The following is a 25,629-nucleotide window of genomic DNA, read 5'->3' on the forward strand; positions in this document are numbered from 1 at the left end:
CTCTGCAACAAAAAATCTATACATTCCCTCACATGTATAAAGTAACTGACTACCAATCCCAAAACAAGGAAAAAAGAAGAAGGCTGCACTGCTAATGTGACTAGACCATAAATGACTCAGAATTAGAGAAGGGGAAATTATTTTACACATAAAAGATAAGCAAATGTGTAAAAAGCTTTACGCATAAAATTCTTCCTCTTCAACATAAAGCTGAATTGTAGTGTTTCTGTTGTCTGGACCAATGCATTCAGTCATAGGAAAAAGGAAGTTTTACGGGATTCTGGGTAGTATGCAGTCATGTGTTTATGATAACTTTTTGCAGTATGATTATCCAAATGTGCGGTTGTACATTGTGTCTAAACATCTTCACTTTGGTCTTGTTTGTCCAAAGGACATTGTTTGAGATATTTTGTGCTCTTGTTCTTTTTAGCGAGAAGATGCTTTCTTCTTTCAACCCTTCCAAATACAGTAAGTGATACTTGCTTATTCATTTAGTTCTATATATGTCACTTTACACAATCTGACCTAAAGGTGAGTTTGCTTGCATATCCTCGGGGGACGATTGTATCATTTTATTAACACATACCCGGAAGCTCCATAACTGCATTGGATCAAAGACTGACCAACACAACAACTTTTATAAATGTTGTGACACTTTGTGATGATCTGTTTTCTGCACCTGGATGACAGTGACTCCGTAATTTCCTATGGAAACAGTAAGGATGTACTTTTCAAAGGACTGAATGGGGATCTGTTAAAACTTTATTTTCACAACTGTGTTCCCTCATCAGACAATTTAACTTTGAAGGTTTTAGTGAAATGTTTCCATTTTCAGATCATGAAAACAGGGACATTCTTCTGTCAAAGGACAGATGTGTTTCAGCCAACACGTTCTCACTCCCAAAGCGTAACATTTTACGCTAGGTGACAAATCGTCAACATATTACGTTTTCGGCTACCCACCACGTTCCTAAATGACGACCTCGGAAAAATGAGGAAATATGAGAACCGTATGGACTCAATCTACACATGTTCGCTCTTTTTCTTCAAATCACTTAGAAACACGCTATTTAACATCATTGAAGTCCTGGTTAACCTCAGGAAAAAGGTTATGGTTAGGGCTAGGGATAAGGTTAGGTTTAGGGCTGGAATACAGGGCTGGAACGTCTATTACCGCGGGAGCGTCATTGCACTGGATTTCGCCCATAACCCACCGCGTACCATAAGAACGCCGAAGGTCTCCTTTCGCGTTCCTCAGGAACGCCGCGGGACATGACAAAACGTCGGCATGTTACGCCTCGGGAGTGAGAACGGGCTCGTTTCAGCCCACCATGTCACACAAGGATAAAATCTGGGGTCTAGGTAAGGCCTAAAGTGTCCCACAGCGAACACCAATCAGTTCAACTACTGCTTGAACTGTACCAGTGACCTTGGCCTGAAGAGAACATGGTTTTATTTGGTAACTGAAGTTGTATTTGGGAGCAAAGAATCAGAGAGATTTGTGGTAAACAGACAAACAGCTGCACTATGTGTGCACTGTACCATCAACTGGTTATTACTAGGAAACACACTTTTTTCAAGAAATTATTTTCAGGGGAAACAAGTTTGTATGAAAGACAGGGATCAGGCCTTAGGACAAACAATGTGCAAATGCTCTTTCAAAGATAAGATACATTTCTGTTCTAACAGTTTCAGCAGAAGAGACTTATCAAGAGCTATAAAAGATAAAAGTAAATAGTCCAAACTGAACAGAAAATACTCTTAACAAAGAATATTAAATGTATATCCAATCTTTCAGCTATAAAACAATAATAATAATATTAATAATAATAATATTAATAATAATACAAAGTCACACAGTCAGAATAACGACAGAATAGTTTCATATGTGACTGTTACACTAATAATTAGTGAACGAAGCACAAAACTAAATGTGAGTATGATAAAGGCCAGTGACATTTAAGTAAACATATACGTGAAACATCAGAAATTAAAGTACAAACATCTGCATTGAAATCCTCCTGCTGTCACAGTATTACATTACTGCATAGATTGTCCAGTAATACAAATTCACAGTAAGAAAAAACTGTAGCCTTCAACAATTCTGAAATTGATTCAATAAACAATCATGTAAAAGAAATAGTGAATTACTGACATCAAATATTTATAAAGCTCACTGTGTGTGTGTGTGTGTGTGTGTGTGTGTGTGTAAGGCATTCAAACAGAGATCAGTTAAATAAAATTCAGGGGAAGCTTTTTTTGCCCGTGACATTGTTGTTTATAACTGTACTTTATTAATTGTCCGCTTTGGTTGGTTCTGTTGGCACCAAATGTTCATGTCCAGAGATGTCACATTCTTTCACAGCCTTCTCAGGTTCTTCTTTGGCTTTTTGTAACTAAAGCAAAGAATTAATGCACACAATAAGAACCACTTTGTCATGGTCTGGGTGTGTGGCTGTAAAATTCCGCTGAAAGTCTGGTGTCCACCCATGGGCAGAGCCTACAACCTCCCTCACCTGAAGCTGATTGTGGCAATCAGGTTGGAGATTTAAGCTGATTGCTGACACTGCTTCCTCGCCAGTTCGTCAACTACCCTATGTTGGTAACCAGGCCTCACGCTTCATGTCTATGATTCTCAAGTGCTCTACTAACCTTGCAATTTTGTGTTCTAGTTACTTCTGGAAATTCCATCACACTGAACCACTCATCTTGGAAATCTGGTTAACCCGCCTGCTTTCAGAATCATCTCCTTGCCTCACCTGCCTGCCCTCCTGCCCTTACACCACCACGGGATCTTCACCGCTCAGGACAGCCAACACACACCACCAAACCCACCTGGACCGCACCACCTCTCCTTCAACGCTTCCATCTCCCACCTGCACAGTAAGACGAAGATTTTCATAGCTTCCACCCTCTCCAGAACTCCTCATTGGCTACCGCTCTAACACTGCTCTCCTCTCTTCCAGTACGCACCTAATCACCAGCCAGCTGCCGCTGCTTTCTTGGACCTGTCCCCTTGCTTTTCCCTCTCCCCTGGCCAAGACCCTCACGCCCCATGTGTCAAGCCTTAAGTCAAGCGCTATCGTAAACATCATTTTTGTGCTAGTTAATAAACCTTTGTTAAACCCTTTCCTCAGCCTCCGCCTTGGGTTTTCTGCACGTGGGTTTGTTCTTTGGTACTTGGCCTCCGGCCGTTTTGTGACACACTTTTACCTTTGCAGTGCAACCCTCTGAAATGTTCAGTGTGGTGTTTCATTTTTGGTATGAATCTGAAATGTCGTAGCTTACACTAAGCTTTCTCTGCTCATGAATGCCACTACAATTACTATATCCTTTGTTGTTGTTGTGTAGTTGTAATAATGATACCTTATCTTTGGTGCTCACAAAGACACAGCAGTGTAATTATTGGAAACACTTTTGTGATTCCAGCCCACAGTGCATAATGTAATAATTCCAGCCCAGCTGGCTAAAACAGCCCAGCTTCCACTCTTTCTTTATCCTTTAATAGCAGCTTTTTCCTGATCTGAACAGAAGTAGGTGTGGCTTCTGTACCTGGGGTAACGTGATATATGTATTACCTCTCAGTGACATCATACAGAATTTAAAAAAAAAAAGTTTAAAACTGTCCCAAGCAAAAGCTTTTGGCTCACACATATTACTTGTGCATGCAATAACCTCGTTATCTAAAACATTGGCCATCCTTAAAATGAGCATGGAGCATTAATACATAAAATGATTCATAATAACAAAAATAGGAAAATAGAAAAGATCTTTAAAAATGGGCACATACCTGGTTTATCTCGTTTTCCAGCTCCTGTTTCAGGGCCCTTATATCTTCCTCAACCTCCTTCCTCCTCTGCTCTTCGCCCCGAATCTTCTTCTTGAACTGGAAGAGAAGAAAGAAAGAAAATACTATATTATATACATACATATAAATTTATTTATTTATTTATTTATTTATACATATAAATGTAAATTTAAAACTAGAATTAATTTTATTAATCTTGTGTTGAACATTTATGGTGAGATTTTGTTTCACTTCCCTCCTGTGTGAAGAGTGTTTTTCAAAGAGCAGATTATAAACTCACTGACCTCCTCCTTGTATCTTTCTTTTAGTTCACTCAGCTGTCTCTCAGACTTTTGGCTCACCTCTGTGAGAGACTCAAACTGACACTTGGACTCTTGTAGCTAACAAACAAAGAAACATGAAGGATTTTGAACAAATTGTAAAGCCTTGAAAAACACACAAAGATTATGGTGGATATGTAGATCTTTATATAATGAATACGCACATCTTTGTTTTTATTCTCCAATTCATCCTTCAGAGTCTGCACATCTTTCTCAGCTTCCTCTCTGCTCTGCTGTTCATCCTTCAGCTGCTGCTGGACTTCACTTACCTTGATTTCAAGCTGGGAGGAAAGAGAAGAGAATGTAAGTCTTTGAAAATAATTAGAGAAGATGAGACATGTCCTTTTTGTGGGTTTAATAAGGAGATTTACATTTATTTGTTTTTTGTTAAAATTTGGATTTGCGATTTGGAAAAAAGCAATAATGCTAAAATTTATTATTGTAGCATTATGGCTAAAATACATTATTTGTCTGATGCAATGTTGCATCAGACAAATAATGTATCTACATGTTTCTACACTTTATTGCTACAGCAGCACCTTCAATATTCTCATGTTCAAATGTAGTATATGTTACTTGTTAAGTACAAAACGTACAGCTAATGTCTGAATAAAACTGAATAAAATAGTTTTCTATAACTGTGTTTGAGTTAACACAGCGGTCCCCAACCCCCAGGCCTCGGACCGGTACCGGTCCGTGAGTCGTTTGGTACCGGGCCGCGAGAGTTGAGGCTCAGGTGTGAAATGTATGGTTTTCAGGGTTTTTATCAGTTTTCAGCGTTATTTTGTTATCGTTTTTATCGTTAACTTGTTTTCCTGGGTCTTTTCACGTGTGTTATGAATAAATCTTCTTTTTTCGGTACCGGTACTAGTTTTATTTTGTTGTATTTATCCGCGACACCTTAAAGGCCGGTCTGTGAAAATATTGTCGGGCATAAACCGTCTCTAAAGGCACAAAAAAAGTTGGGGACCGCTGAGTTAATATCATATGAAAAATGAATACATTAAAATCAAGGAAATAACCTTCTTGTTTTGGGCCTCAAGCTCCTTCTTCAGGGAATTCAGGTCTTCCTTATTTCTCTGCTTCTCTTCATTGAGTGTGTTTTTAAACTGGAAGGAAAAGATGATCAAAATGAAACAGGTCAACTATCCCCAGCCTTTGGTCACGTATGTATCATTAGGCTAAAAAGGGGGGATTTCCACATACCCGTTTCCACATCTTTCTGATCTCTGCATTCTTCTCCTCCAGCAGATTTTGGGTTTTCTTCAGCTCGTCGATAGTCTGACTTGTGTCCACATGATCCGCTGATGGCCGATTGATCTATAAATCACACAAACAAATGAGATTTTTAAACTAAGACACCTCATGTTTTTATAAATCTAAATTGAGACACAGAGTAGCAAATCATTTATTTTAACCCATTGTGACAATTAATCACATTTATTAATCTTTCAGACAGATTCAGTTATAACGGCCCAGTAACACCAGAACTGAGTAAAGCTGTTGTAGTCTTTTGAGACATGAGACAAAACTACAGGGATAAATGATGATGAATAAGAACAATTACTGCAACAAATGTAATTAACACAAATATCAGTGATAACTTGTGTCAGCTCCAGAGCAGCAGCTGAACCCCATTAATGTTAAAACACTGAGTGGATATGATATGAACTCCATGAACTCATGGAATTAAACTAAAGGAAATAACCTGTTTTTTGTTGGTTTCCAGCTCTTTCTTCAGCGTCTGCACATCATTATCTTTCATTTTCAACTCTGCATCCATCTCTTCAATGACTTTCAACAAATCATCAGGGTCACATGAGAGAGGAGACTACGACAGACAAACCGAGAGACACAAATCAGGATAAAACGTGTGTTCAGATAAATCTTATCAAAGCAGCATTTTCCACTGTAAGTGGTTTACAATCACAGTTATGTAAATATTTAATATATGTAATCCAAAAATAGCCAGCAGGGCCTTAGTTTTATACCATCACTCATAATTATATACAGTAACAAAGGTAGGACGGCTTAAACATGCTTAAAAACATTTGAATTTTGCTGTAATAAAGTCCATAACTGCTGACTGTGTCCCACTGTGATTTGGCTTCCTTATTAGTTAAAAAGAATAATAAAACAAAACATAATGAATTAATTCAATACATTTCAAACTGAAATTAGTTGTACAGTAAATAAAGTAAAACTTCAAATATCACTTTTCTGTCCTGAAGATGCTGCTCAGCGTCCTCCCTACTCTGCTGCTGTGCACCCGGGAGCTTCCGCTCAAACCTGCCCACTCTATCTATCACCTCGTTCTTGCTCTCCAGCCTTGTCTTCACTTTAACATCCACCTTCCTCTGCTCCTCACCCAGAAGCTGCTGCTGTGCTGTAGCTACTTCCTGATCTAGATCAAATGGAATGGTCCATCAGCAATGATGACTTACACCTCACAAAGTTAGAATAGCCAAGTCTTTGCAGGAGAAACATTTTTCTACCTTTATTAACTATCAGGTAAAACATATCTGAAAATAAACCTCATATAAGCTAAATATAAAAGGATAAGTGCCAATTAATAAACAGTAGAGTGAAGACATCCACCTCATTTTCTTTGGCCTGCAGTGTCGTCTTCAGGTTATCCAGCTCTTTTTCCATCCACTGATTTTTTTTTTTTCCTAAGAGATCAGCTACTGATCAATTATGCCTGTGCACCATCAGTTTGTTAGGGACTTTTTTTTATTGTTAAAAAACGATGTTTCTTCTAACCATCACCATGTGCTCACCAACTGTTTACTTTATCTCCTGACATTCAGATGTAGTTCTTTAAAAAGTACCATAACATGGTTGTCCTAAGTTAGTGTAATATAAGGTCATGTGTGCTGTAAGAGGTGATGTTGCTTACTTTGTTCCTCGTGGTGACAGCAAGGCTGAGGTTCAGCTGTGAAGAGGTCTCCTGCTTTTCTTTAAGCGTGTCAGGTGTCATCACCTCAGTTTTATCCAACTAACAAACAGAAGTACAGCTGAGAGGATCAATTATTTATTCATTTGGGTTAGCTTACAGCTAAGCATGGACTAGATGACAACTGGGGAAACATCTGAGCTGGTTTCATGCATTTAGACCACTTCATTCATGCTCTCCAGCCTCTTCTTCAGTGTCTGCATCCTCACCTCATCATTCCCCCTGTGCTGCTCCTCACATTGCAACTGCTGCTGTGCCACAGCTACTTCCTCATCCGCCTGAGATTAGAGAAAAAAATGTTAGAGCTTTTAAAATAAATGTTCAAAGTTTTGGAAGATTTAATTTGCAAATGTTGCTCACAACATGGTTTGGTGAGTTATTCTCCAGTGTGTGCAGGTTCTTCTCATCTCCTTCCTCAGTCCGGTGTTCATCACTGAGCTTCAGGGCTGCAGCTTCTTTTTCTTTGGCCTGAAGCTTCCACTTCAGGATCTGCAAGTCTTTCTCATTTGACTGATCTTTAACATGAAGTAGTTCTTCTACTTTGTCCTCCAGCTGAAATATAAATTGAGAAACACACTGTGTTATTCAGCAGGACATTAAAAGGCGAGATTAATACAAAAAGAAAACAAATCTGTGACTATTTTTCTTGTTTATAGTATATAATACTGAGGTAGGAAGTCTTGACATTTCTCTGTTATAAATTGGTATATTATATAAGAGTCATGTGAATCAAACAGCCCTGACATTATGTGTGCATGTGTTACAGAAGCGTGTATGTTTGTGTGTGTTTACCTTCTGCACCCTGCTGATGGCGAGCTTAAACTTCAGTTGTGAAAAAGACTCGGGGATTTCATAAATGAGGTGATTTCTCAGCCATTTAAATGTCTCCAGCTAACAAACACAAACACAGTTAAGTTAGCACCATAGCTTATACTTGGCCTCAAGGTTGAGGTTTGAATAGCCAAATGAAGCATAAGTCTGTGCAGGGGACACATTTTTCAAAGTTGCTATCAGGTTAAACATAGATATCTGAAATCTGATCTATCTGAAAATAAACCTCATATAAACTAAATATAAAATGATAAATGACAATTTATAAAAAGTGAAGTGAAGAAATCAACCTCTTTTTCTTTGGCCTGCAGCGTCCTCTTCAGGTTATCCAGCTCGTTTTCCATCGACTGATTTTTACCACTGAAAAACTGATCAACTGTGTCTTCCAGCTGAAAAAAAAAAGTGTTTGAAATGAGTCACGATCATATAAAAAGACTTGAAGCAGGATTTTTTTCCCTTGATTTTAACATATAAAGTAAGACAAAGATCAGCTACTGATGAAATATGGCTGTGCTTCGTCAGCGGGCCTCAGTTTTAAAACAAAACCTTTCCTTCTAAACATCACCGAGTGCTCACTGAAGGGGTAACTGTTTAATTTATCTAATGACATTCAAATGTGGGTCCTTAAAAAAACTACCATAAGGTGGCAGATGTCATTATTTGGTGTAATATAAATAAAGTTATAAAATTAATTGTGTTCATGTGGGCTGTAAGAGGGGATGTTGCGTACCATATTCCTCCTGGTGACAGCAAGGTCGAGCTTCAGCGAAGAAGTCTTCAGTCTGTCAGGTGCCATTACTTCATTTTTCTCCAACTAACAGACAAAAGCACAGCTGAGAGGATTAATAGTCCACTCATTTGAGACCTGAGCATAGACTAGATAATAACTGGGGAAACATCTGAGCTGGTTTTGTGCATGCAAAGCTGTCCGAGGGCAAACACACCTCCTCCTTTGGTGTACTGATCTCCACACTCTGCTTCTCTGGTTCAGGTTTGGTCTTCTTTAAAACCTCATCTGACTTTGACAGCTGCAGCTGAAAGTCAGTGTGAGTGTATGTGAGCCAGCAGCATGATTGTTTGGTGATATGAGCAATATAGAGTTGCATTATCGTTTGTTATTCTGTTCCATAATTTAGCAGTGTTACTGTTAGGTTTTAAATTAAAAATAAAAAAAGAATTAAAAATTTTATGATAACATTTAAGATTTAAAGACTAAAGTATTAAAGCAGAGTTTAACCTCAGCATTGTCGGTCTTCAGATCTTTGTTTGGTGTCTGCAGGTTTTCATTCCCTTCATTCTGATCCTCGACCATCCGGGCTTCAGCTTTTACATCTTGACTCTGAGTCTCAGACTGTTTTTTAAAGTAAAAATGCAACAAAAAAAAAAATCTGAATTTTAGAGGTTTTAATTTCTCTTCCGCTTCTGTTGGTGTAAATCATATTTAAGTTTTTACTGGGAGTTACTGTAAACTGTAAAAAAGAGGATAAATAATTAGAAACTCAATGTACCTCATTCCCCTCGATCTCATTTGCCTTCAGAGTCTCTGCCTTCACCTTCTTCTCAACCTCCTGCTTCTCGTGCCCTTCATCCTTCTGACTCTGAGCTTTTCTGACTTTGGACTGGGAGAGAAATGTAAAATAAAAAAGTTGAAGTAGTGAAGCACACCATTTAACATGTCTGTGGGCAGTTTGGCTCAGCCAATCTTTTCTGCATCATAGGTGAAGATAAATGAAATTAAGAGTTGTAGGCAACAAATGCACAGGGGCATAATTTCACTAACTATAAAGACTGAAAACAGCTGTCAAAAGTCAACAAATCAACACCTCTAAAAACTCATCTTGCTTTGCTTTTTATTGTGGTATCTATTTCTTCATTTGTCTAAGTTTGTCCTTCTATCATGCCTTTACTTACAGCCATGGCAGTCATTCATTTTTACACCATCTGTAATTTGTTTTTTGTTCGTTTCTCTCTTCTGATTCAGCTCTGACTGAACCTTGTTGTTCAGGTTAGACTCCCCTCTGACACACAATTCTCTATTTCTTCTTTCATCAGAAGTAGATCAAAGTAATGTCCATTGTTTACTTACATGCTTGTTGTCATTTTCTGTTTCTCCTGAGCTCAAAGTCTTATCTACATGTTTGCTCCCTCCTGTCAGAAACACAATACCTAAGTTGTAGATTAGTGTTTAGTTTGATTCTTATAAAGTCTTAATTAATCTGGGTGATCTTGCACTTTATCCAACATCTGTTAAAATACAATTATAATGAAACAAGTTATTTATAGAGCTCATTAAACTTGTGTCAGACTGAAAAATGAATTTGTAACTTACTGTTTTTCTTTTGTTTACACTTGTATGTGACAATGACAACAAGAAGAATGGGCATGGAGACAACAATAATACAGATGCAGATGAGCACCGGAGTAGGAGTCAAATTCTCTGAAGTGAAAAATTAAAGAAAACAATGAAAATAAAATAACTATATTAATATTAATAATAATCTCTAATTTAAAAAAAAAAAAAAGTTTCTTTATTTGTCATCTAACTGCCAGTAAAAATTAGTAAGTGAAGAAAAGCCAAGTTTTCTGAAGTATTTTTATACACATATAAACAAGTACTGAGCTTTACATTTGAATATACTTGTGTCAGGTTACCTGGGCTGAGAGGGAATCCAAACCAGCTTTTTAGGCTCATTTTGTTCTGAAAAACAAGAAGAAAATAGTCACATTAAAGAGATATACCTCTGCATTCATGTTGAAATGAAAAAAAAAAGTGGTTTAAAAACAACATCCTAACTTGACTTTGACATATGCCAGTTTGTGATTATCTATCAACAGTTAACTATGATCAGACTAATTGATTTTATTTATTTTAAGTGGAAACAATGAGAGTTCATGTAAATGAGGCCTAAATTATTTGACATAATTATGCTTAAACTGTTTCTTCTCTGTAGATGGCCTTCATTGCACGCACACTGTGTAATGTACAGCATAGAGGCATATTAACTATTACAATGTAGCTTGTTGTAAATTTCCTCACAAATAAGCAAATACACCTTAAATCACCACAAAATCTGCATCTGAGAACTACAGTTTTACATTTTTTGAGGCTACAAGATTAGCAAGATTAGTTAGAACCACAGAGACACACATTATGTTTCTATTATACAGTAAGTTGTGCAAACAACCAAACAACCAGTATTTACCTCATAAATGAAACTGATGCATCTGCTTCCTTGCAGTGAGTGAGAGCATTTGTCCTTCAGCACTGGTTAAAGGTTAAAGGGGGCGTGGTTTCTTCAGAAGTCTGATGAGAAAAGAATTTGTGCCTGTCAGACAAACATTCAGTTCATGTGAGTGTGCGCATGTTAAAAGGAAACTTCATTAAATGCTTGTAATGCCAATGATATGATCTGGTTGAGCAACTATTACAAACTTAAGGCCTTGACCTTTGACCTTTGACCTTGCTATAATGAAATGTTTTCTTGAGTGTGTCGATACTTTGTTTTGTTTGTGCACACAAACATGTTTCCAGGACAGACACAAACTGACAAATCAACAAAGTAAATATGTGGCAAATGTTACTAATGGTTAAAAGTATTTTTGATAATATTCAAAATAATGATAATAAAAAATAAATAAATGAACAGACAAACTATGCTCCTCTGGTATTGAATGATGAAGACACTGTAGTTTAAGTTTAAGTTTAAGTTATTTCAATAAGCATAAATTATAACTGAAGTTTACGTCTGTTTTATTGTGCAGTAGCCTTTGTACCTTCCTGGTGTTGCTTTCTATTGTCATAACTGTTAAAGCCGATTATTGTTATCCCAGCTGCTTCATCTGTGCTTCACTACACGTTTTCTCTCTTTGTTAACCACGTGCTTCTAGACTCATGTGCTGACTTCAGTAAAGCCAACACAATGTGGATATTCTTCCCGTTTGTGGGATGATGGAAACAAGGAATAATAAATGCCACATAAAGTGGGACACCAGGTCACTTTAGTGCAGGAGCTACAGTGTTTCAACTGACCTACAATCTACAATATTAAAGTAAAAATGTGCATAATGTAAAGACACATTCCTTCCGGTGCCCCCCGTGTGTGGTAGCCTGTTACAGCAGCTACGCTCATTCTGAGCTTCTTTATCTCCTCTTTACTTTCTCATTCTGGCAACGTTGTACTCAATTGTATATAGCATTTGTATTCTATTTTATTCTATTGTATATAGTATTTTATTTTATTCTATTCTATTGTGTACAGTTGTGTACAGTATCTTATTCTTATCGTATTACAGTGTTTTTCCAATTTTTGGAAATGTGACTTCGCACTGTCCACTTTCTGCTATAACAAAACAGGCATTATTAATCCCACGTGTGGGACTAATAAAGGTTATCTTATTGTAACTCATCTTTGATATATACCATGCTTTGATGATCTATCAGCAGTTAACTAAGTACACTGTAAAACTGTCAGTTAGAACCACAGCGACACACATTATATGTTTCTATTATACAGTAAATTAAACAAACAACCAAACAACCAGTATTTACCTCATAAGTGAAACTGATGCAACTGCTTCCTTGCAGTGAGTGAGGCTGTGCAGCACTGGTTAAAGGAAAACACTCACCTGCGGTGACAGGAGGCGTGGTTTCTTCAGAAGTCTGATGAGGAAAAGAATGTGTGTTGCAAGCAAACAATCAGTTCATGTGATGTTAAAATGAAACTTCATTAAATGCTTTTAATGCCAGCGTGATGCGATCTGGTTAGGCAGCTGTTACAAACCTAAGGCCTTGACCTTTGACCTTTCTATGATGAAATGTTTTTTGAGTGTGTCCATACTTTACATTTGTGCACACAAACATGGACGGACACAAGTCAACCAAACAAAGTAAATATGTTGCAAAAATATTGCGACGCTTGAAAGTAATTTTAATAACAAAAAATTAATAAATAAATAAATGAACAAGCTATGGTTCTCCGATATTGAATGATGAATACAGTGTAGTTTAATGAAGTTAATTCAATAAGCATAAATGATAACTTAAGTTTTTCTCAATTTATTGAACAGTATTACCTCCCTGTTGTTGCTTTCTATTAAACCACATTATTGTTATTCCAGCTGCTTTTCTGATGGGTAATCTTCAGCTTCAGTACTTCGTTTTCTCTCTTTGTTAACTACATGCTTCTAGACTCATGTGCTGACTTCATTAGACCCAATGTGGGACAGGGAATAATAAATGCCACATAAAGTTGGACACCAGGTCACTTTAGTCCAGGAGCTCCAGTGTTTGACTGACCTCCAATCTACAACATGACAGTACAAATGTAGACAATGTAAAGACTCCAGAGGTGTAGTTCAAAAACTGAGAATTATATTACAGGATTTAAAGGTAATCAACCTATATTTGTCTGTGACAGGGTACTTTTTGTTTGTTTGTCATTAGTTTAAATGAAGAAAGCTTTTAAAAGTATTTCCTTTACATACAATGATCTAACATTTAATATGTTTTGAGTGGAGTTTGTTAAACCTGTTTTCTAGCACTGTTTATCCAAAGGTTTGGAAATAGTTGAAAATATCACAAAGGTCATTAATTGGGCTTTAAGAACCAACATCATACTTTGACTGACCAAGAGATCTCAGAGCACTGCAGCTGAAGAAAAAGCAGGAAACAAAGACACAGCACGCAATGACACGTCTTTTGTTTATACTATTTTTATTTTTTCATTTTTTCTGTCTGATTGCATGTTTTCCACATTCACAGTATTTTTTTCATTAAGTACCATCATGTCTTAAGCCTCTTTGTTGTTATATACAAGCATTAGGAAAAAAAGAAACAGTCGAGCACATGACCTTCAGCAGAATTCAAGGGAAAAATGCTGTGTTTGTTTAACATTTTCTCTTTAAAACAGACCCTACTTCATTCTTTCACCTTAACATTTGATCAGTTTCCTTCTTCTCTGGAACTGGTGACAGGTGACATATCTGAGCTGTCATTATAGTTTGAGCGTGTAGTACCCTGACATGAGATCTAAAGAAATAAAAGGAAAACTGGACAGCAGGCAAGACCTGTTTTTTTCTCCTGCTGCTCAAAGCATTGCAAATATGCATTTTACTCATGTTTGATACAGTCCATGATCCAAGGAGATCCCAAAGGACAGTGGTCTCATGACCAAAAAACAAACTAACAGAGAAAATCATGAAATTAGTATCACACAAAATCGCAAAATAGCATGGCTTCACCATAGAACTATTATTACAGTAATATTAGGAATATGGTATTTCATCTTGTATTTTCATCATTACTACATTAACCTGTAAATACATATAAATACATAAAGAGTAAGTTATGTGTATTGTCTCAAGCTAAACTCAGAGCAATTGCAGCCAATAATAAGTATCTGGAATCGGTTTGCCTTCAAAAACAGAATTTAACGCTCTCTGTATATTGTTTCACTATTATTAGTTGTCCATTTATTATTATTTAAGCTAATCAAATAAATCCTCTTTTTAGTTTTGTGCCTTTATTGAAGTTAGTGTTAGATTTGTATTGTTTATTGTCATTTATGCTTAGAAATAAATACTCATATATGCTTAGAAGTATATAATCATTTGTAGATTGAAAGAATGTCTCATCCTAGGAGGTCTGTAAGAACTCTGTGTAGCATGAAGAGGGGGGTGCGTTCACTCCTCTATAGAGTGTTCTGGCATAGATCACACACCTAGGAGAGGTCGTATCTTCTCTTGCTGATATATGGTATAGCAAACACATGTATATCTGTTTGAGTGTAAGAGTCTCTTGTTTAGATGGACCGCTAGACTCCTGGCACCAGCTTTGGGGAGTCTTCACAGGGTCACACTCTGACCCCCCGCACACACACTTACACAACGCACAGGCAAGGTACTCTTTGTGTGTATGTAGACGTCATATGTTAATGAACGTATGTATATTCATGTAACCTCAATAAAAGAGAAGTGTTACAGGGGAGCAGACGAGAGCGACTGGGGTCAAGCGAAGGAACGGCGCTTGTCGTGGTTCTCTCCCTCATGCATGAGTAACACGAAGAACTTTGCCTACTTGTGTCTTGCTTTTGCTGTGTAATTAAATTGTCTTGACCGTTCCAGCGAATAGGTACAAACCTATCAGTTATCTTTTCTAACCTTCACTGATCTAATCTAAGAAAAGAGAAAACAAAAGAATAGAAGTATTTATGTACTGAAACACAAGCAGGTTTATGTATAATGACAGCATGAGGTCACCACAAATATTCAGTTCATTCAGTGTAATAACAGCTGCTTCACTTCTTTATCTCAAGATCTGATCAGTTTCCTGTTTCACTGGAATGACACTGCTTTAGACTGTGGTGTTCTGTTACAGTACAAAATGTTATCAAATGTTAAATGGGATCAGCTTCCATGGGTCCCATTTTTCCTCAAGTTCAGCTTTTTAGGACACTCGCCTCTGTCAGTGCGCCCCAGGGTGGCTGTGGCTACAATGTAGCTTACCATCACCAGTGCGTGAATGGGTGGATGACTGGATGTGTAAAGCGCTTTGGGGTCCTTAGGGACTAGTAAGGCACTATACAAATACAGGCCATTTACCATAATTGTTGCTGTGGCAATACACCTTACAAGTAATGTTAGCATAACAATACGTGAATAATGACAATGCTGACATGCTGATGTTTTATGTTATATGGCTAGTATGTTGGTTTAGTATGTCACAGTGAAAACATTTCTTGAATAGGACATTACCATTTGTTTTGGTGAGATTTGGTCATTAAGTAATGAAAAGCACTTTAAGCAATTTAAACCTGAGGATGTTAGAGAACAAATTAATAAATCACCTTGGCATTTAATCTCCTGGTTTTCTTTAAACCACAAATATAAAGCAAGAAGACAGTTCTCTGGATTCAACAAACTCTGACTTTATCCATCAAATGGTTGTTGACGTGCACTAATCTGGACCAAAGACTGACCAGCAGACACAGAACAACCCTGTCATTCCTTTGGCAGACCCATAAATAATGCGGACATCCAGAATTTTCCAAAGGCTGTGACATACAAAAATACCACAAGAAATTGTATTTTTTCCAAACCAAAAACCCTGGATGACCAGCGAGGTCCGCTCACTCCTCAAAGCCCGCGATGCCGCCTTCAGGTCAGGTGACAGAGCTCTGTACAGGGCTGCTCGCGCTGACCTGAAAAGGGGGATTAAAAAAGCCAAGTCAGACCACAAAAGAAACATAGAGTCCCACCTGTCCAGCATCAACACACGGGAGGTGTGGCAGGGAATGCAAGACATCATCAACCACAGAGGCAGCACTGCGGAAACAGAAAACGTGAGTGTGCAGCTGGCAGAGGAAATAAACAGCTTCTTCACCCGCTTTGAAACATCACAACAGCAGCACTCATCTGCCTCAGCCCTGCTCCCATCCTCATCCTCATCCTCACCTGGTTCCTGCACCGCTTCACTCACTGTAACGGAGCACGATGTCAGACGTGTGCTCCTAGCAGTGAACCCCAGGAAGGCGGCCGGTCCAGACGGAGTACCTGGCAAGGTACTAAGAGCATGCGCACACCAGCTCACCCTCATCTTCACCAGACTCTTCAATCTCTCACTGGATCAGGCAGCCATCCCATCCTGTCTAAAATCAGCCGCAATCATCCCAGTGCCAAAGAAGTCTCCCATCTCCAGCCTGAATGATTACCGCCCTGTGGCCGTCACACCGGCCACAGGAAGTATAAGCTGAACTCCAACCTGCTGCTGACCTTCTACTGCTCGTCCATTGAGAGCCTGCTAACCTACTTCATCACAGTATGGTACGGCAGCTGCACCAAGGCGGATAGAGTGAGGCTTCAGAGTGTGGTCAAGACAGCACAAAAGATCATCGGCTGCCCTCTCCCCTCCCTGATGGACATTTATTCCTCCCGCTGCCTCAGCAGAGCAGCAAACATCATCAAGGACAGCTCCCACCCTGGTTTCAACATGTTCAGCATGCTTCCCTCAGGGAAGCGCTACAGGTGTATCAGCACAAAAACCCACAGACTCAAAAACAGTTTCTTCCCCAAAGCCATAACCACCCTGAACTCACACATGCACCGATAACACAGCCCCCCCCCCCCCCCCCTCCTTTTTGTTTTTTTTTCCTTTTCTCCCCACCACTGTGCAATACCAATTCTATGTGCAATAACCCAACTGTATATACACAACACTATTTATTACATATTACTTTTTTTTAAATTGGCTTGTATACTTGTACATCATATATACAGTGGGGCAAAAAAGTATTTAGTCAGCCACCGATTGTGCAAGTTCCCCCACTTAAAATGATGACAGAGGTCAGTAATTTGCACCAGAGGTACACTTCAACTGTGAGAGACAGAATGTGAAAAAAAAATCCATGAATTCACATGGTAGGATTTGTAAAGAATTTATTCGTAAATCAGAGTGGAAAATAAGTATTTCCATCAAACATTTTCAGAAAAGGCACCTGCTTTTAATCAATGAAGAAACGTTTCACTGATTTTAACACTGACTTTGTTCACACATACATCAACACAATTTTATCACCTGATCTCAGATTAAGCATCCAAAAAGTATCATAGTAGTAAATACAAAATTATCTCAGGATATAAAAAACATATTCAAAATAGTTATAACAATTCATGTATACATATAGACACACACACACACACACACACATATATATATATATATATATATATATATATATATATATATATATATATATATATATATATATATATATATATATACACATATATGATCAGTGCCAATGTAAAGACAACTTAAAGGACTTTGCTTCTCCTAATCAAACAGGCTTCTCTGTGAGTTCCTTGTAAATGGTGAAACTGAAGTCCTGAATGTTTGTCAGCCTCATCATTTTCATTTTAACATTCTTGTTGTTGTGTTTGCAGTGGCATCTTCTGCTGATCTTTGGTCCTTTGAATACTTTCATATTTGTGCTGTGAGTTGCATCATCAACCTTCATATAGTTATATTTTCATTTTTCCACATTTTACTTTATCTGCTTTTCGCATTCTAATGCTTGCTTGCTCTTCTTGCTTTTCTTGCTTTCTGAACTTTCTGTTTCTTGATTGGCAGTGTGCAGACCTCACACAGTTTTAGTTCATTTGAACGTTTTCTATTCTTGTCATCCTTTTGATCAGCATCACATGTTTGATCCATCAGCTCCTCCTCTAGACAGTCGACTCCTCTCTGTGTGAGACTGACAGATTTCTCCAGCTGCTCTCTTTGATTTACATTCACTTGTTGCTCCGCCTGCAGCTCCCCTTCATGTGGGAGTTGTAGTTTTTCTCTCTCCTTGTCCTTCCTGTTTGCTTCATCAGCTTGGGCCCCTTGATTAACCTCCATGACCTCACTCTCCACTCTCTGTGTTTTTTCTACAAGCTGCCCTTGTGTCTCTGTTTTTCTCCATGGTTCCTGATCAGTGTAAAGAGGTAAGGGAAAATTAGAGGACTTTTCTCCTAATAATAACGTGGGCTCCTCTTTGGGTTCTTTGGGGTGGGAATATTCTTCAACCTCCATCTGATCCTGGAGATCTTCATCATTTTCTTTCCAAAATTCTTGTGGTTCTGTTTGAACTCGCAGTCTCTGCTTATGGTTGGCACATTGAAAGGTTTCATTCAGTTGTGCTGTTGCTGCGTTTTGATTGGGAGCAAAATCATCAACATCCATAAACTGATCATTTTGTATGTTTACATTTTGATGATGCCCTGCTTGAATTTCCTCTTTCTTGTCTGGCAATGTGCAGACGTCCTGCAGTTTTATTTCTTGTATGTGTTTTCTACTCTGGATGTTGTGTCGATCAACATCAGATGCTTCTTCCAGCAGCTCCTCCTCCTGTTTTTCTTCTACACTATTGACTCCTCTCCCTGTGAGACTGACAGATTCCTCCAACTGCTCTTTTTGATTTACGTTCACCTGTTGCTCCACCTGCAGCTCTCCTTCATGTGGGAGTTGTAGTTTTTCTCTCTCCTTGTACTTCCTGTTTGTTTCCTCAGATTTGAGCCCTTCATTAACCTCCAGCTCCTCTCCCTGAGCTCCTTCTTTCCTCTCTGCTCCTCTCAGTTTCTCTGGCTGCTCTCTGATTTCTTCTCGGCTCTGCTGAGATGTTTTGTCTGGTTGTTTCTCGTGGTTTTGTCCTCGTGTTTTGTCTTGTATTTTCAGATCTGTACTGTGAACTTTGCTGCTGACTGATGAAATCCTGCCCTCTGTCTCAAACTTCTTTTCCTCTCTTTTCCTCTCTGTCATTCCCATTGTGTCTCTCTGGTGTTCCCTCTCTACCTTTTTTATTCTTTTATTCTTCCTAACTGTTTTTTCTTCTCTGTGATGTTGGTTTTTATTATCTTTCCTTGTTTTCAGTTCTGTCTCATCTTTCTCTCTTTCCCTGTGTGTCTCTGATTGAAGTCTCCTCTGATTTTCCTCTCTCTGTTGTTCTGCCTCTAGTTTTTCTCTCTGTGTTTCCTTCTGTGCCATAAATAACAAACATAGATTATTTACCTCATCACTGTTTTCCTCTGCTCTCTTTTTCTCAGTGTCTGACTTTTTCATGTCCACATTTCTCTGCATCCGTCCTTTTTCTACAAGCTGCTCTTGTTGTGTCTCTTTTTCTCTCCGTGGTTCCTGATCAGTGCTTAAATGAAAACTAAAATTAAAGGACTTTGATTCTTTTCCAAACACTATCGGCTCTTTGAGTTTTTCTCTAAGTTGTAAAAACTGAAGTCCTGAATCATTTTTTCCTGCTTCCATCTTTTTCTCTCGTTCACCTTCAGCCCTCTCAGCTTTCATTCCTGTCATCTCCTCTTCATGTGTTTCTTCTTCTGTGACAGACTGAGACACTTTTTCACCCATAATAAACTGATTTATCATGTCCTCTTCTGTCCTGCTCATTTTTGATTCATATTTTTTTCTCTGCTCTCCTCTGATGTCCATATTATGTGTTTCATTTTTTTCTCTCCTGCTCTCTTCTTCATGTGTTTGTTGTTTCATTTCAAACTGAGGCTCTGTTTCAGTCAAAGCAGTTGTTTTTGTTCCTGAACTGTTGGTGTTTCTTCTTTGATCTGTTTCTTTTTTTGGTTTTTTATGATCATTTTGTTTTGTCTCTTTTTGCTCTTCTTCTCTTCCTGTCATGAGTGCTTCACTTTCTTCTTCCACCACCTGCAAACCGCTGGTATCATTTTTATAGCTGATCCTTTCTTTCTTCCCGGCCTGTTCAGCTCCGTCCTCCTCGCTCTTATTTTTTTCTGTACCTATAAAGAAGCAGGAGAAATGGATGAAGAACAATATGAAAAAGTGAGAAAGTGGAGCCGTTCAAGGGCTAAGAAAACACAGTTCAGGTGATTCAACTCTACATGAATGAAACCATAATTAAGAATATTATTTTCCATTTGTGCCAGTAGAGCCTTTTAGATCCTGCAGACTTGGAATTAAAAACGTTTAAGAAATGAAAAAAATCAGCTGCAAATAACAAAATATAAACTGATCATTTCAATTATTGTATGAGAAAAATAACAAGAAATAAAAAAAAGGGAATTAAACACTTAAATATTGATTATTGAAAAAAAGGAGGAAAAAAAGAACTTACTACATTTGGCTCGTCTCTTCTTCCACACAACAACGACAACAGTAAGAATCAGAATGAGCACAACAAGAGCAGCGGTGACCACACCAATGATGATATTTGGATGACTAGCTGGTTTACTGGGAGGACTGGAAGGACTGATGACCATGAAGAAATCATCTGAAATGACAACGGGGTAGAGTAGTTCATACAATTGACCAGAACCGTCCAGCTATTCATGGGAATTCACATCATTACCTCATGTATGAGCTTTACCTGGAACATGTATGTGTGTCTCTCTGCTCTGGTTGGTGTTCCTCTGTTGGACTCTGCAGGTGATGTTGTTGCTGTGTCTCTTCTCCACAGTCACTCTGCTGCTGACAGTATAGAGGTCATCAGGACCTCTGAGGGTCTCTGTAGGTCCAGCAGAGAGGAGGTTTCCCTCACCGTCCAACCACAGCAGCTCAGGCTCTGGATACCAGCCTGCAGACTCACACTGTAACACCACTCCACTCATGGTTCTGTTAATCCATGCAGCAGGTGAGGAGGCAAGAGCTGATGAAAGAGAACAGTGACGAAATACTGACTTGAAATGATTTCTTAACTTCATTATGTTATCAGATAACAGGTGGGGGAGCTGATCATAGTTCTTACATCAATGTTTTACTTAATGGATCTTAATGTTGGTTGATTAGTTATTAAAATAAAAAAATCTTGAAAATTAATAAGAAAGGGAAGATCAGCCAAAATAAGTACACCGTATACTCATACTGTAGAGGTTTGTGAATCAGCCTAAAACAAGTTCTATTTTCTTTTATTTGAATCAGAGTTTAAGAGACCAATCAACTATTTTAAAAATTAACCAGCATTTGAATAATAATAATAATAATAATAATAATAATAATAATAATAATAATAATAATAATTATTATTATTATTATTATTATTATTATTATTATTTATATATATTTATATATATATATATATATATATATATATATATATATATATATATTTTCACTTACCAACAATAAGCTGAATGGTAGCATGTTTATTCAACTCTGGAACCAAACATCTGTATGTTCCCTGATCAGAAACTTTGACTTTGGAGATCTTCAGTGAAATGTTTCCATTCTTCAGTTCATCTGTCAACAGAGACGTTCTGTTGGTGTATGATGGATGTTTTTTAGACTCCAGGTCGACACTGTCACGCCACACTATGACAAATCTTGGGTCTAGGTCAGGTCTTGACCACTCCACTGTCATGTCAAAAGCATCCATAACAGGGTGCAGGTTACATGGCAAGATTATGTCATCACCAATCAAAGCCACTACTGGTTGAAGCGGACCGATAACTTGTGACTGACCTGAAGAGAAGAAGATTGCATTTGGTAACTGAAGTAAAAGACAACAGTAAATACTAAATACATGTGCCTGAAATAGCCACATTGCATTTGGACCACAACTCTATAAATTTAAACTAGGGTTTCTACATTTCTACACTGTTAAAAACTGTGTGAAAAAACAGTGATTCCCTTTTAAACACCAAGGCTGATCATACACACCGTTTTTCTTTCATTTTTGTCCCACAGGCAAATGGGAACCATGAAGAGGCCGCTAGGAGAGCTGCAACTGCCAAGTAAATGCAGAGGGTCAGGCAATTCCTGAGGAACGGCAACAACAAGATCCAGGCAACCAACACCTACACCCAGCTGGTGATCGGGTACCCTGCTGGGATAATAAGCTGGCCAAAGGAGGAGATAGAAGCCACTGACATTAAGACAAGGACGCTCCTGACCATGCATGGAGGTTTTCACCCAAAGTCCAGCACCCTGAGGCTGTACGCTAAGCGGAAGGAAGGAGGCCGGGGACTGGTGAGTGTCAGCACCACAGTCCAGGATGAGACAACGAACATCCAAGAATACATCAGTAATATGACCCCAAATGACCATGTGCTCTGTGAATACCTCAGGCAGCCGAAACCCAGGAAAGAAGGAGAGCAAGAGGAGGTACCATCATGGAAGGATAAGCCCCTGCACAGAGGCAATAATCATGGCAGCACAGAAACAAGCTCCCCAGGTGTAGGCTGTGTAAAGAGACAATCCAGCACATAACAGCAGGGTGCAAGATGCTAGCAGGCAGGGTATACATGGAATGCCATAACCAAGTGGCCGGCATAGTGTACAGGAACATCTGTGCCGAATATGGACTGGAAGTCCCGAGGTCAAAATGGGAAATGCCCCCAAGGGTGGTGGAGAATGACCGAGCTAAGATCCTGTGGGACTTCCAGATACAGACGGACAAAATGGTGGTGGCTAACCAACCGGGCATAGTGGTAGTAGACAAACAGAAGAAGACGGCCGTAGTGATTGACAGCAACATCAGGAACAAGGAACACAAGAAATACCAAGGGCTCGGGGAGGAGCTTGAGAAAATGTGGAGGGTGAAGGTGACGGTGGTCCCTGTGGTAATCGGAGCACTAGGTGCAGTGACTCCCAAGCTAGTCGAGTGTCTCCAGCAGATCCCGGGAACAACATCAGAGATCTCTGTCAAGAAGAGCGCAGTCCATCTAAGATCTTGCGGGACCCACAAGCTCCCAGGCCTCTGGTAGAGGACCCGAGCTTGGGACATGATGGGAATTTATATATATATAAATTACTAAATTTTTACTACATCAGAGGTTTTTTAATTTATTCCTTAAGAATGTATTGTGAAATTTATTTTAGTTTTTCAGGAGTTGAAAAGAAATCTCAAAAACTGTTCATGTATATAAAATCATACACTTAAAATTAAAGGGTTAAAGGAATATGCGGTGGCTCCAGTGTAGAAAAGCAAGCAAATCTGCACTCTGATGCTTTCTTTGTTCTTTGTGGTGTGAGTGAAGACAGACTCCACATTAAACTATGACAGCATCATCGTCACTGCTGAAATCAAGATAAATCAGCAACCTTTTTGCTCAGAAACAATGAGCTGTGCTGGCCTAATGTTGTCCAAATATTTATTCACACACAGCTCTTAAATGCAATTCTATTGCAGGTCTGTTTTTAGTTGCAAATGTGGGCAGAGGTGGGAGGTGTTTACATGGTGGCGACTGAGTGCTACAGAGCCGTTTGTTAACAAAGCATCAAAGCAAACCATTAACTTTGAGAATTGGTTTTAATCTAATTACCCGATGAATTGCTGCGACCCTACTAACAAAATCATCATACTGCAGTTGACTTTCAGTTTCTTGAGTCACTTATTTATGTAAAGGTGTGCTGATGTATGCTGTTTTAAAATATGAATTTCAGTATTACTGATGTGCATCCACATTCAGACTGGACACAGTTTCATTATTACCCCAGCAGGTTGACCTAAAACTCTATGTGAGTATATCAATCTGTTGTAGAAGTTCATAATACAGATTATTTCTACCTCTGTTAAGGTTGATGTGTTACACAATCACTCTATGTGTTTCACTTACCACTACATGAGTGCATCAGGGTAAAGACAGCAGCTATGTGGAAAACCAGGAAGCCACATTGATCAAACAGAACCATTAAAGATCGTTCAGCTTTCACATGGAGCATGGTGCGATTCTGAAAATAGAAATGAAAAAGCATTGTGAGGAAAATGTTTCCAGAACCAAAAACCTGTTTAACAGATACAGAGAACATCATTTTATTAGCCTTACCATCATCAGAGGTCTAATTTGGGTTTAAAGTGAGATGATCAGAAGTAACATGGATCAATTCACAGTATAATGCTGTATAACGTGTGTTGGGTCTGCTAATTCACAGCTTATCTGACATATAAAAAATCTGAATGTGGATTTCTGACAATAATAATATAATAGTAATATAATAATAATAATAATAATAATAATAATAATAATAATAATACTATCATATTTCACGTCAGGTTTTGTATTTTTTTTTTTACATTCATTACAAACAGGACAAGGCCTCTGCTGATGTGACATAAAATTTCATTTTAGTGTCATCAACTTTTGCAGCTGACAACACACGTTGGTGTTTTTTCCAGAAAAAACTTGTTGTGAGAAACCAGCACTTGCACAAAACCTCTCAGAAAAAGAAGCATTAAGCTTTCACCACCAAGATGAAAAATGTTTACGGTTTTGCTGAAAAGACACTGATTCAATAAATTATTGTAGGATTTTGAGAGACTGGGAGTTGGCGCCCCCTGCAGGACGTGAGGACACATTTCCAAGTTAACCTGCAGTGAAATAATTACTCTACATTATAATCACAGAGGGAGTATGAATCGAGGCGGAAATTTCAATTGGTTTTTGCTCAGAGATCAAACTTTATACTAAATCCTAAAAAAAGGAACTTCTTTCCTGTGTGATATCTGTCCTTTCTGCTGCAGTGTGCACTGAATTTGGTTTCACTTTCATTTACAATAAAAGAGCGACGGTCTAGAACCAAATTAATCCAACAAGTATTTATTTCAAATATTAGACCATCTGAAAAGCAGGTTTAAAACTTTCTTAAGTCAGCATTCATAAATATTAAAAACTGACGTTTACCTGGGCACATTTCGAAAGCATAGTTGATTACACCATTCCTACGGGACACACTCCACCATCTTCATTTATATGAACACACTAAGATTTCTGTTTTAAGAGCAAAATACCTAATATATGTGCAACATCTGCTGGAGCATCTGCATACCTGTTTCTGAACGTCCTCTGCGTGATGTCAAGAAAAAGAGGAGGAAAAAGTGCCATATGGTCAGGTCACCTGGAGAAAAAGGAGTGTTTCCGTGTTTCCTGCTTGGAGGGTTGTTTTTTTTTTTCAGAAGAATGGACGCCACCGTTGCCTTAAGATGTAATATATGCCGTATGATTAATGTTTGCCTATTATGTTTATTTTGCTAAATTTAGACTTAAATCACTTTCAAGAAACCAAATTAAAATTAAAAGCTAAAATTAAAGAAATAAATGAGTAAATAATAAGACTAATTTAAAATATCTATGATAGTTCACCACTTGGCATGTTTCATGTCTGTCCACATGGTGGCAGTGCATGATTACAGGTGAACAATGAAGTGTCAGGCGAGCAGAACAACTATTTTGACCCTAACCCACATAGCAGACAGGTCTGGCCC

General features: G+C 38.3%; 2 protein-coding genes across 2 annotated transcripts; both read right to left on the bottom strand.

Moving 5' to 3' along the window:
- Positions 1 to 2,294: 2,294 nt before the first annotated feature.
- On the bottom strand, positions 2,295 to 9,449 carry LOC148103727 (uncharacterized). Its single transcript, XM_087833089.1, has 13 exons — positions 9,424 to 9,449; positions 9,153 to 9,266; positions 8,860 to 8,949; positions 8,646 to 8,729; positions 8,206 to 8,304; positions 7,877 to 7,975; positions 7,445 to 7,636; positions 7,294 to 7,362; positions 7,028 to 7,126; positions 4,293 to 4,409; positions 4,093 to 4,188; positions 3,791 to 3,886; positions 2,295 to 2,396 (listed from the first exon to the last, which is right to left on the bottom strand). Exons 2-13 carry the CDS (start codon positions 9,225 to 9,227, stop codon positions 2,295 to 2,297), a joined length of 1,218 nt encoding a protein of 405 aa, XP_087689215.1. The 5' UTR covers positions 9,228 to 9,266; positions 9,424 to 9,449.
- An 8,529-nt stretch (positions 9,450 to 17,978) lies between these two features.
- Positions 17,979 to 24,122, bottom strand: LOC102783769 (uncharacterized). Its single transcript, XM_087832897.1, has 5 exons — positions 23,984 to 24,122; positions 21,546 to 21,887; positions 20,797 to 21,075; positions 20,545 to 20,700; positions 17,979 to 20,209 (listed from the first exon to the last, which is right to left on the bottom strand). The coding sequence occupies exons 1-5, from the start codon at positions 24,120 to 24,122 to the stop codon at positions 17,979 to 17,981; spliced, it is 3,147 nt and encodes a 1,048-aa protein (XP_087689023.1).
- Positions 24,123 to 25,629: the final 1,507 nt, after the last annotated feature.

Source organism: Neolamprologus brichardi, chromosome 3 (assembly GCF_056152115.1).
Source record: "Neolamprologus brichardi isolate AB-2024 chromosome 3, ASM5615211v1, whole genome shotgun sequence".
In the NCBI taxonomy this organism is placed as follows: domain Eukaryota; kingdom Metazoa; phylum Chordata; class Actinopteri; order Cichliformes; family Cichlidae; genus Neolamprologus; species Neolamprologus brichardi.

What these genes read in the sequence shown, in the direction of transcription:
- LOC148103727 (XM_087833089.1), bottom strand. Translation starts at nt 9,227, where the DNA reads ATGGTCGAGGATCAGAATGAAGGGAATGAAAACCTGCAGACACCAAAC. An exon ending in TCAGTACACCAAAGGAGGAG is followed by an intron (nt 8,730 to 8,859) that starts GTGTGTTTGCCC and finishes TTTGTCTGTTAG; the next exon opens with TTGGAGAAAAATGAAGTAAT. An exon ending in TGGAGAATAAAAACAAAGAT is followed by an intron (nt 4,189 to 4,292) that starts GTGCGTATTCAT and finishes TTTGTTTGTTAG; the next exon opens with CTACAAGAGTCCAAGTGTCA.
- LOC102783769 (XM_087832897.1), bottom strand. Translation starts at nt 24,122, where the DNA reads ATGCTTTTTCATTTCTATTTTCAGAATCGCACCATGCTCCATGTGAAA. An exon ending in CCTGATGCACTCATGTAGTG is followed by an intron (nt 21,888 to 23,983) that starts GTAAGTGAAACA and finishes TCTTCTCTTCAG; the next exon opens with GTCAGTCACAAGTTATCGGT. An exon ending in TACCATTCAGCTTATTGTTG is followed by an intron (nt 21,076 to 21,545) that starts GTAAGTGAAAAT and finishes CTCTTTCATCAG; the next exon opens with CTCTTGCCTCCTCACCTGCT.